At 43.3% G+C, this 20265-nt stretch overlaps 1 protein-coding gene across 44 annotated transcripts in view; it reads right to left on the reverse strand.

Annotated features, from left to right (window-relative positions):
- SORBS1 (sorbin and SH3 domain containing 1) overlaps positions 1 to 20265 on the reverse strand; it is a 1103390-nt gene that overhangs the window by 153625 nt on the left and 929500 nt on the right. For 34 of the 44 annotated variants that reach the window (XM_085603602.1, XM_085603630.1, XM_085603622.1 and 31 more), the window contains 3 exons: positions 2292 to 2357; positions 1725 to 1817; positions 509 to 558 (listed from right to left, as the gene is read on the reverse strand). In XM_085603602.1, coding sequence (XP_085459728.1) covers positions 509 to 558; positions 1725 to 1817; positions 2292 to 2357 — 209 coding nt within the window. The remainder of the gene's footprint in view (positions 1 to 508; positions 559 to 1724; positions 1818 to 2291; positions 2358 to 20265) is intronic. The other 10 variants (XM_085603599.1, XM_085603608.1, XM_085603618.1 and 7 more) reach the window with 2 other exon arrangements.

Consider the following 20265-nt stretch of genomic DNA (forward strand, 5'->3'; position numbering starts at 1 on the left):
ATTAATTAACATGTCCAGCGCGCGCCTCACAACCATAACAAGGAGCAACAGTAAACACAGCAAGCATATGTCAGCCGGAAAGGGGGCGCTGAAGGACAATAAGACACATTTGCAACACAACACCTTGAAGGGCTTTTCACTGAGATGGTCAGGACTGGTCGCATGACTGCCACTGACGCAGGGCAGTTTTCGTCAGATATATATATATATATATACACACACACACACACACACATGCACGCCACGCATGCACGCACTCTCTCTCTCTCTCTCTCTTTTTGCAGGGGGTTAATCAGTGCAAATACTGGATTGGCTGAGGTCGACATTACAAATCGCACTGCAGGCTTGCCTGGAAGCAGTTCTGAGCTGCGTGCACTATCTAAGATCTCACACACTGGAACAGTGCACATGCACAATGCTAAAAGAGATAGGTAGCTTTTGGCATGCGACCCCAGAAGCACACAACAACTGGAATAAAATGAAATAAAAGCGCCATGGTTGAACTTACCAGGACAAGCGGTCCGAGGCAGCGTCCAGGGAAGAGCTGACGGCCGTGCTCTGCAAAAGTCCAAACAGAGACGTCATTGATACCTGCTGCCATAAAGCCAAAAAAAGGAAAAGCATAAGCGGCCGCTCGAGACGCAATGAAGCCCACGTGGGACGCAGCCACTCTATATTAAGGACGGGCTCTGGAGTCTGACAAGATTGGCCAGCGCGCGGGGTTCCTTCTCAAGGGACAGGCTCTTCAAGCCTGTGTGGTGGTCGGTCCCAGCGCGGCTCCCTTTTGTCTGCCAAATGAGTCATTGTGCACAAAGCCAAAAGAGAGAGCAGATAGCCAGCTGGGCACGGAGAAACATGCTCATTATTATTTCCTGTCAAGAGTCATTTTTTTTCTTTCAGGCGTATCGTGTGTCCACTGCAGAGCGGTGTATGTTTCTAAGCGGTATTATTCAGAAGCATTTTGGACGGGAAGTGCCTGTGAGAGGGGAAGCCCCTCGCGCTGGTGTTTGTGTGGCCGCGGGTGCCCATGAATTAATCATGATCCACAAGGAGGGGATGCCTCATTGAGAACTCTACACCTCTCACACAGCAAATGTACGAACCCCAAGAGAACCGTGTGTTAATATACTGACGAATACAAAGTAAAAGAAAACACAGGTGAAAGGTTACAAGGGTGGACATATTAAGCTCGTTGTTAGAAATACTGCATTTGTACCACGATTTGGCATCCTGCCCAAACGTGTCTAGGATGTGACAACAGTCCATGCGGCACAGCAGGGCAGGCAGCAGACATAAAGCAGCAGCGCCTCAAAAACATGTGTTTCAGAAGCGTGTACAGACTGCACAAGGGCATCACGGTGAAAAATACACTGAAAACTGCGAAAAAGACATCTAAGGCAAAGGTGCAAGGCCAGCCACAAAAGAAAGAGTTATTCATTCATTTTTCAAGGCAGAGTGTGCCAGGAGTGTGCCATTTCTTCCGAATGCAGCTATATGAACTGAAACCTTTATAACAAAATGAAAGACCTTCCAAACAACTCATTTGAAACTATATTCTCAGCATATTAATCTGTCATTCCTTACAGCGTCAAGGTAAGCCATGCAGCCAGGCTGCTAAAGCACATCACACAGCCTACCACGCTCCGGCAATCCCCCACAGACAATACATTACAAGAGTGTTCAGTTAGATTTGGTACCATGCGAGAAAGAAAGATGGCTCGTACCCTTTTATCTGGTGATTTATAAAGTGTCTCCATTTTTTCTAAGTCTGCCTCTAACTCATTCTGGTACTGGCAGAGGTCTTTTTCTAGGTCAGTCTGGTGGAGAAGGAGAAGAAGGGGAAAACATAGGATCTGGATTAGGAAGAACACAATAACCCACAGAGCCTCTCCCAGCAACTGCAACCAGTCACAGCTCAAACACCACAGACAGGTAGCACAGATGACCCCATAAACAAAGAGCTGCCTTCTGGCCCACATTACTTCTGCACTGGACATTGGTTCTTCTCAACGCCAAACAGTGCGCACCCCATTTTGTGCACACCCGCAGTCAAGCAGCTGCATGACTGTTAGTGTTTAGTACCATTAATGTCCCAAAAGGGTTGGGGAACACGAATACAAACCGTGTCCATGTTACAAAAACCAGAGAACGCGCATGTTAAAAGTAGGGACGATAGTAACTGAATTATAGTGCTTGAAGAATTAGCTTATAATGAACTCAAAACCTGACAGACACAAAGCACACAGCAGCGGGTTATATGGCCAGGTTATATTGAAGACAAGCAGAATTACCTTTCTATCCTCTACAGTGAGGATAGAGCAATCTCCAGGAGTATAATCCCATATCTTTTTTGGAGGCTGATGGAAAGCAGAGGAGGAAATGAGGCAGTGAGCGCTGAGAAGAGAAGACATCACAAGGCACTTGGAGACAGTTCACAACAGAGAAGAAGCACATACAGCGTTTGCATTGACTCTCAAAGGAAAATGAAAGCGGGGAGAAGCCAAGAGGGACAAAGAAAGTGGGCACATCTGCTATTGCAAAAGGCTGCCTGGCAAGCATGCAAAGACTGGGAGGGAGAGTTATTAGGAAGCATTGGGAGGGTCTGTTATCAAGGCACTCTCCTTTGCGTATGCTGCTTGTCAAGCATTCCTCTTATAGAACGAAAGAATACATTCCTCCAAGCATTGCCTGCCGGGTTCATTTGTCTGAAGCCTCCTGATAAATGGAGTTTGAATGGTAGAATACAAATACATACCGCATTAATAAACGGCTGAATGTCCAGGTGTGCAGAGCAGGGCAACGAGAACACATTGTTATTGCGCGTCACGTGCTGGGGTTTAGTGCCATTGCTATGATTGTTACAGCTGTTATTGATTATCGCATTCAAATGCAGCATCTTAACAGGAGCGGAGCCACATGTTTGAGGAAATCTGAAGGTGTGCTTAATTGCAACAAATATATGTGCTTCTTGTCTTTTGGTGTCGTAAAATGCAAACATAGTATAATATTGCTAGTTGTAACACTCACAAAGAGCCCTTTTCAATTCAACATCTCGGTAATATTTTTATATTTGAAGTTTCTACCTGCGATGGATAGATTGCCCCTGATGCAGACTCTTTCATTTGGCAGGAAACGCCAACATAAATGTCTATTACACTAATAGTCTGCTCGAGCCCAAAACAAACATTATGGGCAGAGTGTGTAGCGGAGACAAAGCAGATGCTCCCTGGAATAATTGCATTTCCTCCACTACATGATTATACTGGGATTCTTAAAACCAAATTGAAATAATGTGTATGACTGGCTCTTATGCAATTAGGCTTGAAATATGCGCACTGGAAACTTGAGCTTCGTGCTGCTGAAGAAGGAAGGCATAGAGAGCACAGTACTGTCACCAGTACTGGCCTGTTGGCAAGAGGGGCAACCTCTAATCATTCCAGCACCCGCACTCGAGGCTTCAGCTGGGAAGGGCCAATCTAAATTTAGAAACATTTTGGCCCCAATTACCGGTCAAACGCTCGTGTCGGAATGGAAACTGACCGACTAGTAGTCAGCGGTTCCATCTGACGAATTTGGATGCAACCGCCCATGAGGCAGTCATAAATATCCCTTTCCCTAATGCGGCTTGACCAGCGGGCGAAAAAGGGCCGCTGCACAACCCTCATTAGGAAACTGGATGTTTACAAACTTCCATGCACCGTGAGCCAGGTACCATGTGGTGCCTGGCACGTGGGGTATCGATGTTTGGGGGACCACAGGTGCCCCCAATGCCTCTTAGCAGAGTCCGTTGACAGCCTTTCAATGGCGGTCGGACCACCATTGAAAGGCTGCCTGAAACATGCATGATAATCCCTACTGCAGTGCCTGAGCAGGCACCGCCGCATTGTAAGGTATTACCTTCCACCCACTGCCCCGATGGGCTTCTTAGCCCGTCAGATAGGCAGCGGTCAGTCCCTCTGCTTCCGACCGCCACATCATAATGAGTAGGGTGGACTACATGTAAAGATGTCGGTCGGATCGCAACTAACAGGTTGTCAGTTGCGATACGACTGACATTGTAATCGGCCCCTTTATTTTTTGTTGAAACAATATGGACAATTGAAAGATTTTTCATACTGCCAATGCAGCCTAAATATTTTAAATAGCCAGCCCATAAAATAAAAATAGAGTATCGGGCCAAAATAGGGAGTTACCCTTCAAAATAGAGACGGTTAACTTATCTGTTGGAGTATTCAAAGCCTTAACACATGTTGTTATGAAGCAATTTAGAAAACAAATGGCAGTGGTAATATAGCACAGGTCAGCACCTCCGTGTTATTTTTCAATCAATATTACAATTAATATGTACAGGCGTGCTCAATGTAAAACACTGTGCCATTCACCAGTATTAACATATATAGAGAAAAGACAAATCTCACCCTATAATTCAAATAAAAGATTTATTATAGAGCACAACCAAGTCAGTCAACCTACCTTGTTGTCAGTTAGTTTTAATGAACACCGCACCATGCAATAATATGAAATATGTAACCATATGAGTACAAAAGGCAAAGACACAAATGATCTTGGTTGTGTTGACATGAAGTATGAAGTGTTGTTGAAGACAGCCGACACTCGTTTTGCTGTGTAGACGACTTTTTCAAGGCTTGATAATACAGTGATAGAGATGGTAAGAAGTTTGTTTGGATCCCTAGGTTGTTCTGGACTTACTCCGGATTAAAGGGACACGTTATCATACGCCCGTTGAATACTAGAAATATAACCAGAATTGATGGACTACCGCCATAGCTGTCATATGTCCCGAACAACCTAGGCATCCAAACAAACTTCTTACCATCTCTATCACTGTATTATCAAGCCTTGAAAAAGTTGTCTACACGACAAAACACGTGTCGGCTGTCTTCAACAACACTTCATATTTCGTGTCAACACAACCAAGATCATTTGTGTCTTTACCTTTTGTACTCATATGGTTACATATTTCATATTATTGCATGGTGCGGTGTTCATTAAAACTAACTGACAACAAGGTCGGTTGACTGACTTGTGGTTGTGCTCTGTAATCAATATTTTACATGTGGTTATGAAAGCTGAAAAACTGCCCGAGGCAGCCATAGAGGTGGTTGCTGCTGGGACTTTCTGGCTCTCACTCAGTAAGAGACAGAATGTACAGGTATGTGGGGCGGACCCGCTTTACAGACACTCACCTGGAGGAAAGGCACAGAGCAGAATGAAAGCATGATGCTGGGGTACCTTGCTGAGTGATATGCACACCCCTTATTTGTAAGGACTGGTATGGTAAATGGAGATAAAGTGGCAATTGTATTTGGTGTTAAACTTAATTATTTGAGAACGTACAAGGGACAATTATTACTGGTCGTCCGATTATTAACACACAGACTATCCTTTTAAATAATTTGTTGAAATATCAGATTTGGCTGCAGGTATCAGATTTTATTTCTTATGTTGTAATAATAATTGAATAACCGTTCAGCACTCATGTAGGTGCCTCCTGAAGTCGAGCTATTTCATGTTTTTTAAACAAAAATTACTTTTACATTGCTATCTGTACTTCTTTTGGAAAATTACATATGGGCTACTGCTTAGTGTGCACTGCGTAAACTCACAAGAATGTTTATTTGTTTGACTGTTTTACAACAGGTCCATTTACACCTCTAGTACTGTTTGAAACGAATCAACATGTCAATGACAGCTAAACATGTATTAGTGCTCGGAGTGGAATGTTCAGAACCGCACAGCCAATCAGAATCCCATCTTTGTGGCCAATATCTAATGATGTGGGCCAGCTACACAAAGCAGAAGGCACAGGAGCTCCATGTGATGGTTTAGTGTTAGTGATTAGTGACACATTTGTAGAAGTGCAGAGCTGATCAATGAAAAAACAAATACAATGTTGGCTGTAAATACAGTTAAAAATACCAACTACAATGTTCAGTTCAGTTATATGTGTTGTGCATTAAATATCCAACCAAGTTAAAACAATGAAGTTTCGACCCTAATTAGGTGGCAGGGTTAAGACAATGCTGATCTCTATAAGGAATGGTAGGATTGTTATGTACCACCGACAGATGCGTATGGATATCACCAGAGCATTTTTCTGACTCAATGATTAGCCGCTTTGAGAACGCTACCATCATGTTGTCCTGATGAAGACATTGGCTTTAATAAAGCAATAAGGATTGAAACAGCTAGGTACTAATTAACTTGGTGGTTGGACACCGTTGGGCGGTGTACTTACCAGCACTTACAGCCAACATGTGTTTTCTAGCTGTATTCGTTGTGGATTTCTCTCTCATCTCCTGTTTCTTTTTTCCCCCCGAAGTTTTATATAGCGCGAACTTGACCCAAAATCAGGTATCAGAGCGCTTTACAAGAGCACCTGTTGGTGACATGAGGATACATTCTTTTTTGTTAGGCACTGGGAGATTAAGTGATTTGCCCAGAATCACAGGATGTTGATCGTCGTTGCCGAGTCTCGCACCCGGGTCCCCAGATTTGGGCCCTAGCTGTTACGCTACATCCTCTCCCCTTTCCCTGATTTATGTTGCACTCTTTCATCCATGTACTTCCGATCCCCCTCCCTGAGCCACTCTCACTGTTCTGTGTGTTTCTCTCCTCCCACTCCATTTTCAATGTTGCTTCTCCTCTCTCACCCATGATGTCCTCTCCCAGTTGTGTTTCTCCCCTTTTGTGTGCTGTTTTTTCCCTTCCTACCCCCTGCACGCTTCTCCGTTACTAGTAGGTCCTAATTGCGAGATTTACCGGCTTTGCCCATGCTTGTTTACAGAGGGCAGGATGGCTGATATTAGCCTTAATTGTCCATAGGTGTATGGAAATAAAAGCTGTAAATGACTTGTCTCCACTTTATGGGCCCCCAGTTGCGACTTGGGCCCATATTGTGGGCGCGGGTGTGAATAGCTAGCTGTTACGGGTTGCAGCTGCTGGCAAATATGCATACCTGCCAAATCACACAGTGCCACCGTGTGACACACGATATCGGCTCCCACCACACGGTCTCCCGGTGGGGAGCCGATATCACATGGTGGCAGGGAAAATGAGCTGAAAACCACAGCAAACTTGGTTTTCCAGCTCGTGTTCCAAAGCTTTGAACTGCCGACGTCCATTAAGGGGTGTGAAAACACCCCAGGACATCGGAACCAGCCTCAGAAAGCATTTATTTTTGGGAGGAGAGGGCTTGGGGTGGGGTTCAAAAGTGCCTCGTAGGTACTTCTCGACACAAGCCCCCGCCCTCTTCAAGGCCCCGCCCCCTCACACAGTGAGATTGTTCTTCAAGTTGGCAGGTATGATAATGCCTAATTAGCATCTAGAGTAGAACATTGTGAGCAGGACACCCAATCAGACTGCCTTCTCCGAGGCCAATTCATACATATTTACACTAGCTCTGGCAGACTCACTTGAAGTTAGCTCGAGGTCTGGAGTCAAAATGTAATGCAGTTCACCGTCAATGTTTCTTCTGTTTTCGTTACTTGCAAAAACACCTGTTTCTAAGTATTTAACAAAAGTACTTGGAGGAAGGCAAAAACATGATGTTTGGCGCCATCTTTAGTCTGGTCAAGTAAGCCTCATTATTAATGACGACAACAGGTTTATAAATAATGTTGCTGAAGGATTATGCATAACGCCTCATCTCCTGCACCCCTCCCTTTGTGGTGGCCCTGCTCTGGACGTGTGTTCAAAGGCTGCCTGCTCCCTGATCCTTCAGTGTTATGCTGACTTCAATTGTTGTCTGGCACATTCCCAAGCCAGTGGCGTGATGAAAAACAATGGAGCTCCACTGCAGGATGTCTAGAGGGGGCCCTAAGTCTCTCATATCTCACAGATATTCATTAGCCTTGGGCTGAACTGGGGCCCGTTCAATTGTTGAGTGACTCCTGATGGGCCCTCTGCATTACGCTCCTGTGTCAACCCTCTGGAATTTTAGGGCCCCCTTCAATGGTTGAGGGGCCCCCGAAGGACCCCCTGCATTACGTCCCTGTGCCAACCATCTGGAATTTATTCTATCACTTGCTCTACCTCGGCTCACTTTAGCTCGATTTGGTGAAGGGACAAGGTGAATCCAGCACACCATGGACGCAGCGAAAACTCCCCCTGCGCAGCTACATTTATTTCTCCAGGCATGCTATTCTCTGAAACCGCTCTCCCTGTGTGCCAACTCCATAGCCTCTTTCTTGGAGGGGGAAATGTAAGCTTGAATACGTAGGCCAGTAAGAAAAAATAAACAAATAGAATTGTTTATTTGTAATGCAGGAAGCACTTCGACTTTCCTACTTCCAATGTTGAGAAAACGAGTACCAGCAATTTGGGAACAAAAACACCTGATATTCAACACTCTAGAGACAATTTAGGTAATAGTGAAGGAATTACGCTTGTTTTGCTACTTCCTTGTTCCTCCTTGTGATCAAACGGTGTCACTTGATTTCTTGTCAATACACTTTTCACGGGGGCTTCATAATGGGGAACCTTTAAACTTTCTTGATACTGCCTTTCACCCTTACATTTCCTAATATACTTTAAATATAAAGTGTAATTTTGGTTTCCCTTACAATTAAACTCATATGTCTCCTCGTATGAACCGTTTATAGTCCCTCAGTCTGAACAGTTTTGCATCTGATTTTTATATTACAAGGGATCAATTTAATTCTTGGCGATAAGGATACTCCGTCGCAACGACGATAGAGTATCCTTACCACCAAGAAAGCAGTCCGCCTGCTCAATTTATATAGAGACGGACCTTAGGTTTAATCACGGCAGAGACTACTCCGTCTCTGCAGTGACTGACCCCTTCCATGGGGCTCTGAGGAGGAAGGGCCATTGGAGGCTGACTTATCATTCCACACACCTAATTTAGATTGGCAGAAAGAGAGTTTAGTTTTCAATGTCAGTCACCCCCACGAAAACCCTGGCAGTAAGGGGTGGTAAAAACTGCTGAATGCTCCCCTCACCATGGGACAGGACTTCCACGGCGAGGGGAGCACTGTATTTTTTATTTTCAATTTTTTGAAAATTAGAAAAGGAAACCGTTTGATACCGGGCTCTGTCCTGCTGATGGCGCCCTGCACCAAACTGTAAACTGCTGTGCCGGCGGTTCCTGTCAATGCTTTATAAATGACCACCAGCTTGGCAGTCATTTATAAATCCGGAGGACGGTCTGTTCACCAAAGTGACAGAGTACTTTACTACATCTTTCTGGCGGAACAACAGGCCGCCCGCAAATTTATAAAAAATTAGGTCCTACGTTGAATTCAATTCCATTCATCTTCATTCGGGTACAAACAATATCGACAAATGTTCAGACATACGCAATAAAAACATTAAAAAAGTATACAATAAAACTTACACATAATTAAGACAGTTCTTAAAATACGTAATTAATTACCATGCCAAATCAACCAAGCAAGAAAAAATACTGCATGATTATATATTCAGATTTAGTCACTTTTCAGCGAAATACGGGCTGGAACAGCAGTTCTTAAAAAAGCACCTGTATGAGTGATTGACTCATCATCATTGAGTTGAAGCAGCATATAAATGCTCAGGAGAGCCAAAAGAGCTTTGCATGCATAGAATAAAAACCACAAAAGAATAGAAAGTGCAATGTGGATCGACCTGAGCTCCCATTACACTGGTAGGGCAAGGAGTCCAGGTTTGCTTGAAAGCCTGAGGGGTAAGCATAACAAATAGTTCATGGTGTTAGCCCAAAAGCAGAACAGTAAACTGTGCTCCCAGCAGCCCAAAGATTTAGGCAGGTACCCAGCAATTAAGCTGCGGGTTCTAAGGTTCTAATATACCGCCACACTCGTCTTCCTAATCTCAGTGGCCAATCTTCCATCACAAAAACATTTGTGCGGAGTTAGCTGCTTTTACATGATTGCCCTCAGGGTTCTCAAAGAGATGCTGGTAACCAATGTTACACAACCAAGATTCTACCCCGGATAGCCATGAGATATTCATGCCTTTATCAGATCTAAGGCAATATGTAATAATAGCTCTAGTAGGCATGCCTCCTTGTATTTCCATACTGCTAACCATAGCAGGGGAGGACGGGCACTAATGTAATCTTCTATGAAGAGTAAATGGGGAGAAGAGATGGGAACCGCCAAAACCCTACGGCAAAATCTATTTTCTTCTGCCTGAATAGTATTGCATTCGCTAATACTACATACCTCAGCCCCATATGAATCCATCGAAAGACATTGCATTGTGAAAATTTGCAAGAGGGGCTCGAGAGCCCCCCCCCCACTTCCTGGGCTGTGGTGGGCTGCGGTAGGCTAAACAATGAGCTGATCGCCCTGGAAAATGTATTTCTACAATGAGCAATATGCGCCGTCCAAGATACGTTGGCAGCGAAAACTAGACCCAGGTAAGAATAAGTAGCAGTTAATTTTAAACTATGGTTGCCAATAGTAAGTGAGGACACATTATACTCCCTTGGGCCACAAGTCATATTATAACATTTTGTAAAATTAGTACTTAGATCGAGAGTGCCTATAAAATCCACAAATCTTTGGACTAAAAGACGCAGGGCCCCAGATGTGCAAGCTATCAACACAGCATAACACGCATACAGCAAGGATGGTAACAAGGAGCCTTTTACTTTAGGAACGTCAGGGGTGATGGTTAATAAAAAAGGGTGGAGGTTGTCACTATATAAAATAAATAAAATAGGAGCTAAAATGCACCCTTGTCTCACACCCCGAAAAATGTCAATATCTTTAGAAACTCCCCCCTAAATATTTATTCTAATTCAGGCCTTCATATCCCTGGGAAAATTGCTAAAAAGTGCGCCAGAGCTTAATCCATCCCACATGCTAAAAGGTTTTGAGCGATTGACACTGTCAAAAGCTGAGGTAAAATCCATAAACGCTAAATATAGCGGGTCCTAAGTTCTTCCTTGAATCCTGCTAATTTTGTAGATACTATGTGTAAATGTATTTTATACTTTATAAATTCATTTTCTTACTCAAATTCTGACAGATTTTCTTTTGCTTCAGTGGACTACGTGGATTCTATTTTTCTAATTCTTGTGTTCAAACATAAATTTGAGAACGGAATTTTTATGTTTCCTAATTAAGAGTAAGGCTCACAAATGTATTTTCATGACTAGGTTGAGATCGAATTTAGACGATTGTCAGTAAACACATGCTTTGAATCTACACACTGTAAATTTCCACTTCGAAACGGATTAACTACATGTAAAATTACACGAGTATGGGCTGATACCATCCATGGGGTGAGGCTATACGCATTTGAAGTTGGGAATACTTGTTTAAATAGGTGAATACTGATGTACTTGCAAGTTTCTGGGAATATAAAAACTTTTGGCAGGTGTGTCCCCAACCTGATTATCCTGTTATAGGCAGAAGTAAATCAGTTCACATAGAGGGAATGTGGAGCAAACACCCCAAATTTTTTTGTGGGGATTGATGTTTCTTTATGGGCTAAAATAATATTCCCCATGGAGAAACAAGCTAAAGTGTACACGCATAAATACAATATTGTGTTATAATTATGCATGCATAAACTTAAGACAGTTGCATTTATGTATGTACGCCTATCAGTACTTCTTGCAAGAAAAACAGCGGCCATTTCACAGAAATCTTGGAAATCTTTGAGAATTCTGAAACAATCAGAAATTTACACCAAATATAGCCGATTGGAGTATATTTTCAACTTCCTAAGTGACTCGGCCCGATTCACAAAGGTAAACTTACACCTTTATGTAAGTATTCGATTGTTTGGTATTCACAAAGAGATTTACAAGCAGTATCTTTACGAATGTGGAGTCTCCGCACATAAAAAGATCGGACAATCCTTTTGCGAATACCAAATAATCGTAAACTTACATAAAAGTGTAAGTTTACCTTTGTAAATTAGGTCACCAGGCGCTAAGTTTGTTCTCTTTTTCTTATTTAACTGCTAATACAGGTTTAGGCATTTTTTGGTAATCCTCACACTTCCACCTTACATTTTCATATAACCGTTTGTTTTTATCAAAAATCAGGAAAACATGGGCAGTGTTCTCCCTGGGGTGGTTCTAACTAAACCTGTATCAATAGCTAAAACTCACCCCGGTAATTGGTTTGTTCTGGCGATATACAACTGAAGGCCTTCTTCACTGAGAGCTGACATACAGAGTTACATATAATGTGATATTCCTTACTTTGTTATTTCACCACAGAATAATAACGTTGAATGGTTCCTGTGTCCAGCAAACTCTCCCAAGTTCTAATACTTCCTAGGGCTTCTTTTACAATCCGTTTACATCCGTGTGAAAGATGAGGGTCCAGATTTAGCATCGTTATTAATGCAAAAGAGGGAGCTCCCCATCATATGCCACACTATAATGACCTCACAGTGACCTTCAGAAGATGACTTCTACTATCACATTTAAGACATCCAGAAAATTGTTTTAGAAATGATGGTCTGGCTGGGGCACCGTCAAAAGGCAAAGGTATGCATAGGTGCCTTAACCTCATTTGTCTTCTCCATTTGATGGGCTCAATTATGTTGATGTGATGACGGAAACACACAGAGAAGATCCAGCAGCTTGGAAGGATGAAAGAGGAGCCAATATCCTTCCGGGATGATGAACAGCCCAATGATAACAAGGGCTGGATGGATCTATTTTGCCATTATTATAAGCACTGGAGGAGGGATTCAAATGGTTATAAGTGGCAAGGGATGTTGCATGTGTGAGATCCTGCACATTTAGGTGCCAGAGCAGCTACAGTTATCATCACCAGATGTTGCACCTTAGTAGCTCCCCAGCAAGGATGATACAATTGCAAGCAGAATTTGAATGTCATTGAGTGCGCGGTGCCAGCGCTCTGTAGTGAGCATATAGTGAGTGGAGCAGCAGGCGGCAGTGGAGTGTTCCCGTGGCCTGCCAGGGGAGGAGAGACTGGAAGTGTATGTGTGAGGTTGCCTGGAGGTACGTCGAGGAGCTGGGGGACTGAGTTGTGAGGTGTTTTGACAATAAGTGAGCTGGGAGGGGGAAGGTATGGTGCCAGAAAAATAGTGGCGCTTTCACCACGGAAGCGAAATCATAACAACTAGGGATCTCTTTAATGTCAATAATCGTCGTCTGAGAGATTTTCTTCAGTATTAGACCATGCTGTGGGACCCTACCTTAGGTGTGACATTATTAATGCCTGGTCATTGTCTCTGTAGGGAAAGCAATGAGCAGAGGTGTGATGGGTTTAATGAGGAAACCTGCAAGCCAGGCTCACACATGGTGATCGAACTGGCCACCTGAATCTACAGCATGAGGCCAGACTCATGTAGCTTTTGCATATCACACAACATTGGTGGTAGCACTATCAATGATCCGAACAACACTGACTTGCACACCAGACCCAATGACAAACCACTGACCACTAAAACAAACATTTGCAATGCAATAAGTCTTGCATTAGTATAGTTTGAGCAATTGGCATGCTAAATAATGCAACACAAATAGCTTTAACTTTAATAATACGAGACCTATTGCATCGCAAATGGACTGAGCAACAATTTTCTTGCTAGTTTGTATGCAATTTTGTTTGTTAATTTATGAATAGTAATATCTTTGGAAATGAAACAACAATATATAAATGTAACCAATTTTTTATTAGGCAAAAAAACTGTTAAACGTTTTATTATTACTGGCTTGGTTTATTTATTGAAACATTTATTTAAATCTGTTTTCACGCTGTGAGAAAGGAAGCCAAAAGAATCCATCCACCCAAGCTGCTTTTGCGAAAAACAGTCTCATTCAATTCAAATATGTTTATTTATTCAAGGTTTTCAGCTAAACAAAAACACAGACATCAAACTGTAATTAAAAGAGGTTTCTACAAAACTTTCTGGCACAGGCACAAACATGATTCTGCCAACACCTCGACATGCCAAATAAAGTGGCCGTGCCCAGCCTTCTCTCCGTGAAACTGCGATTTGGCAAACACCGCTCAGGGCTTGCCGGTTTATGCGTATTCTGGAATAAAATGTGCTTTTTTCAGGGTATTTCAAGAAAAACTCTGCGTTTTTAAGAACATTAACTGGCAGTAAATTGCTCTTTTTTCAGCTTTGCTCCTGGGTTCCAAAACTGATAGATTTGTTTAAGATTATGATATAATTAAAATATGTCTTTGGTCATGTCTAAAAAAAACCTACACACTGAAACTTCTCGCAGCGCTTTGATACTAGATAATGTTGTCACTGTTAGGTTACACTAAGAGATCAACAACAAGCGCTTTACCCACTGCGCTATTGTTCCGAATGCTAACCATGCGTACCCGGGTGGTGCGATATGAGTGCTTTATCTAATTAGCATTTTTTTCTAGTGAAACAGGTTAGATACAAGTCCAAGAATGTCGTACAACTATGCAAAGCGGAGTACTATAAAAGCCTGATCTGTGACGTCATGCCCAATTCGTTTTAGATGGTGCTTATTTACATAAAAGATACACAAAAGGGCAACTGATCAATAGGATCCATACAGGCGCCAAGGGCATAAACCACGGTACAAGGACACGTGACTTATACCTGTCACTTGAACCCTGAATCTGCATTACTGGACCATCACCAAGTATGAATACCGACTAATTCTTTTCTGTGCTGATCAAACTAGGCTCCTAAACATTTCCTATTTTTGCCGGTCTGATTTTCTTTTCCTTTTCGGTTGTCTGGGCTTCCGCGTAACACTTGCCATCTCAAACTGTACCGCTACCAATAAGCAGATGGCGCTGGCCCCCACTCCTTTAGAGAGCCTTAACTGTAGCTTCCTGAAACACTATACCGTTCCTGTCTAAATAAAGAAAAGCGAGCGACTACGTTGTCATTAACAACAACATCTCCTACTCAGTGACACAGAACACACAGACTTCCTGAAAACAGTCCCTCAGATGCAACACTGAGCACACAGACCGCCAGCACCGCGTACCTGCTGCAGCTTTTGACAGGTCAGGAACCGGTGCTGGCACTGCCTCCCTGTGAAATGGATCCAAAACAAACATGCCCGCGAGTGGTGCACGCGCGCGAGTCACAGCGAGCCATGTGGTTTCAATTATCGCGCCCGTGTCTGGGCACGATAATTGAAACCACATAGCCTTTGGTGCACGTAATAGACACCAATAGGCCATGGGCGGAACAATGCGCCCGCCTTTGACCTACTGCGTGCTGTCAAAGTAACAAACACGCACGCCAAGGCCAATAGCAGGACAGGAAAGTAAAAACACATGCACAAGCGTGTGCAATTCCAGACTCGATTTCCGAACCCCGGACAAAAGGACTCTCGCTGCGCGAACAATGCTGCGCACTGAAACGCTAGGCGCGAGACCTAAAAACCTCAGCAAAGTAACAAATACACATTAGATCAATAGAAGCCTACACTTTTAGGATAGGACAGAACAATTTGAGTCTATAACTCGTAGACTAGGGTTAAGGCCGAAGGTAGCACCTCTCAAGCCCTCATCACAGCACAATCCTTTTTCGGCAAGCTACTATCAGAAAAACAGCGCCAGCAGTCTTCCGGAAATGTTCAATGATGGCCTGTAAAAAGCTAGATAACATAATATTTATGCTTCTGTACTGGAGTTACAGATGTGGAAGACTTAAGCCAAGTCATGCTCTGCACCACATAGCGTCACAATCTCAAATGTTTCAAAATTAATGCAGAGGCAACACCCATTCCTGCACTAGCATAAGTGGATGAGGCCGTTTGTGATTTTTTCTTTGCTTGGAGCTTAGTTTTCAGCTGACAATTGAGTCTGAAGTCTGAAATAGCAGGTACTGGTGTTTAATTATCAGAATCAATGAAAGTGAAAAAGCTCCGATACCCCCGTGGGTCATGTTCGAGCTATATAAAACTTTATAAATAAATAAAGTACTGGAGGTGAAAAGGATTATATCTTGTTCTAACTGTGCATGATTTGGCGGTTCCAACCATGACAACTTGATTGTAATTAGAGGTCACGGTTTTATGCTATTTACTTTTTGACATTTCCATCTATATTTATCCATATTTATTTTAGGTTTTGTGAGAAAAATAGGCTAAACTGTGCATATTTCTACATTTATTTAACCAGTTAATATACACTGATGTCTGAACGCCTGACAGGTTTCAATGGTATAAACACACTCCAGTGATAAAATAAGAAAACATGTACATTTTAGTATCAAGGTTGTGCAAATCTACTGCTGTTTAAGGCTCTATAGTAAAATTCATTCCCTTTTTAACCCCCCCTTCCCTGTCAATCCGCACAGCTATTGGCCTGGCAGTCATGACTGACAGCATTTAGAATCACTCAAAAACAACCCAATTTCCGTTTTTATCCATATTTAAAAATAAATACAGGCAGGAAAAAAATGGGTTTATGCCTGTATTTATCTGTAAAAATCAGTACAAATGGAAAACAGAGAGCCTTAATTATAATTGAGGAGGGAGTATTCTATTCACCATATACAAACTTTTAAAAGTTTTTTTTTAGTAAAATGATGCAAATGTTCTGCAAGGATGCTACATGAATGAATAGTTCAATTGAAAAAGAGTGGAAAGCAAGACAAAGGCAGCATACATACTGCCGGGACCACTGCCACTGATCATAGACACCCCCCCCACACACACACGCATGCACACGTGCACACACACACACACACACACACACACACACACACACACACACACACACACACACTCTTGCTCTCTCTCTCTCTCTTCCCAAAAATGTTTAAAACAAATGCTCAAACTCTTAACAGATCAACAACAAACTGAACAAAAATGTCACGGGGCGACATAATCTACTGGACCAACTTGATATTGCTGTCCTCATTGTTCCTGCTGCCTTCCTTGAAGTCCATCTGTGTGCTAGAAACATAAGAGGAAATCGAAAACGCCCCAAAAGGCACCTCATATGAAGATGGCGTCTTGCATGACATTTTTGGCAAGAACATCTCACCATGAGACCAAACTCGGACTCACTCAGAACTCATACCAGGAAACTCGGAATAATCATCAACAGCAAACTGGACATCACTACACAAGGCCACGCTGTCACTGCATCCTGCTTCCACACCCTGAAGATGCTGAGGAAGCTCTTCAAATGGCTCCTTAGCAACACTAGAAAAACTGTGACTCACACCCTAGTTATCAGCAAGTTGGACTATGAGAACACCTTCTATGACAAGATCAACAAGCAACTCACTAGAAGACTACAAACCATCCAGACCTCGGCAGCCAGACTCATCCTCAACCTCCCACACAGAACTCACACATACTACAACTCAGGGAACTCCAGTGACTTCCAATACACAAATGCGCTCAATTCAAACTTCTCACACACATTCAAGGCACTACACAACTCAGCCCCCACCTCCCTGAACATTTGCATCTCCTTCCCCAAACCACCCGGACATCACCTCTCCACAGGACTACTACTTGAACACATCCCACGCATACACAGAACCAGATCAGGAGGATGGGTGTTTTCTTACATCACTTCTAAAGCGTGGAATGGCCTCACACTCCACATCAGAGCCTCCTTCTCTCTTCTGGAATTCCAGAAGAAGCAGAAGTCCTGGATTTTCATTTAACCAACCTACCTTAGACAGGGCTATGAACACACACCTTCTCAATGTCATGACACCCAAGTGCTTCAAAGCGCGCTTTGCAAATACACATAACATAAAACCACCTACCCTTCATTGGCAAGACCACTGAAAAAGCAGTCTACGCTAAACTCCAAAATCTTATCAACTCAAACCATGTCCTGCTCATCTACTAATCTCGCTCCAGATCACGATGCAGCATAAAGACAGCTACATACATATCACAGACTTTGCCCTCCTGACAAAAGATAAAGATAACTGCTGCCACCTGATATTGCTGGATCTCTCAGTCGCCTTTGACCTGTCTACCGTCCACACCCTGATATCTTGAAGGGAATTCACTCATGTGTTTCTCCTCCTGCTTATTCTGCTGACAGCAGATCATTCAAATATTCAAATTCAAATTAAAAAATTCTTTATTTCGGCCAATTTGGCCATAAAGGAGTAGAAAGTAAAAGACAAAAGGGAAGAAGGAGGAAAGGGAAGGCAAATAACATTTAAAATTCATTTATATACACATGGCAATATTTTCGTACAGGCAGAAATACCCTCTCATCTGTAAAATATTTAAAAATAAATCAGGTTCCAAACGCTCCTTTCGTAAACATTAAAGCTAGCAATCAATATCAATTAATTTACGCCGCTTGCACCACATAGCTAGCAAAAATTTAGAAAGTGCAAAAACAATAGGGCTCGATGTATTGGTTTTAAAAATTCTAAAAGCATTCAAGCAATGTTTAAAACCCAGATTTCTGCACAATGGTATCAACCAGTGTTTTCTTGGTTTGGTATATGCTGGACAGAAGAAGAGAACATGAAGCTCATCCTCTAAGTCACAGCTACAGCCCGGACAAGACTTATTAGAGGAGGCCGTCCACTTACTTGTGACGGCCTTGAGGGATAAAGTTCCATGGCGCCATTGGATAAAAAGTTTACGCGCTAAAATCGGGAAGACAACATCCATGAAGTCCTCAAAATAGTAAGAATTTTTGAATTCTAAAAAAGAGTTAGTAAGGGAACCTGCATTGGGGGCCGTGATTAAAACTTCCAGCTTTTGCCCTTTGTAAATTTTGGTGAGCATCTTTCGTGATATCCGGCTGCATGCCCTATCTGGGTCTTCCCACATGGATTGTAGGCCTAGACTTATAAGTTCACGCTTAATGAACGCAAGCCACGGGATTTTACTTACACAATTAAAACTAAGGATCTGTTTAAGTTTATGCCTGTAGTTTAGAAGATCTGGAGTAGTCCATAGTCTATGCCAGAACCTTAGGGGTTTTACTGCTTGCTCGTTTGCAATAGGCGTCAATGCCAGGTCTAACCTCAGCGGTGTTAGTGGAGTACTCTGAGGAAGCGATAGTAATCGCCTTACAAATTTGGACTCAACTTTAGTGATTTCAGGGGCAGCACTGTGACCCCAAAGCTCACCCCCATAGAGAGCAGCTGCCCTTGCTTCAGTCTTGTAGACCTCCAGGGCAGGACTCACTGGTCTAAAGCTAGATGAATTGGAAACCTTTGAGATAGCACCCGACAGCTGTGAAAGTCTCATGTGGGATTTGGCCTTTTGCGGACCCCATGACAAATTTTCATGAATTGTAACCCAGATACTGGAAAGTCGTAACCCTTTCCAGACATACATCGCCCAGTGATGGATTTGCGCGAGTATACACTGGCGGGTTGAAAATCATGAGTATTCATTGTCGGCGTTGATCTCAAGGCCTCTGCTCCGACAGAATTCCCCAAAGCCGGCACCCTCCTACCAGCCGGCCTTGGTGCGTCATTGTCAGGGACACTGTCCAGATGTGAGATTACCCCATTGACATAAAGACAGAACAGGGTCGGTGCTAAGACACAACCCTGTCTCACCCCTCTGGCAACGGGGAACCTTGGTGACAGCGTCCCATTCTTACCACAACGAACCTGGGCGAAGTTCCCCTCATGCAGTCTCATGAGTAGCACTAAAATCTGATGCGGGAGGCCCAGATCCTGAAGGACAGCCCACAGTTTCCCCCTAGGAACTAGGTCAAACGCGGACCGGAGGTCCACGAAGACCATATAGAGGCTGCCACCCTCTACCTTTACCGTCTTCCAGTACAATAGGATCAGTCGGAAAATTTGGTCCATAGTGGACGTATTCCCTCTGAATCCCGCCTGGAAGGGGCTCAGTACGTCGTGATCCTCCATCCACGTCAACAAATGGTCCAAAACCAGTCTTGCAAATATTTTTTGTTGAACGTCAATTAAACTAATTGGCCTATAGTTGACTGGGAGCAGAGGTGACCCCTTCTTAAATATCGGGACTATCTCTGCCCCCAGCCAAGTACTGGGAATTTCCATGCCTCTCGAGATAGCGTTAAATACGACATGGAGATAGGGCCCCCAGATTCCAGGTTGATGTCTAAAGAGATCCCCCGGTAGTTTATCAAGTCCCGGGGCCTTTCCCACTGAAAGTTTGCCTATTACGCTTATCACCTCCCCCAAGGTAAACTCCAGGGGCTCCTGCTGATCTTCTGGGACTTGTGAGTCGGGCAAACTACACAACGCGGCTTCCCCCCCATATAAACCTTTAAAATGGGCCTCCCATGCTGATGCCACAATATTCGGTTCTATGGCAGATTTTGGGTCACCCGAACCATAGTT

This window comes from Triturus cristatus, chromosome 1_2, assembly GCF_964204655.1.
Source record: "Triturus cristatus chromosome 1_2, aTriCri1.1, whole genome shotgun sequence".
Classification (NCBI taxonomy): Eukaryota; Metazoa; Chordata; class Amphibia; order Caudata; family Salamandridae; genus Triturus; species Triturus cristatus.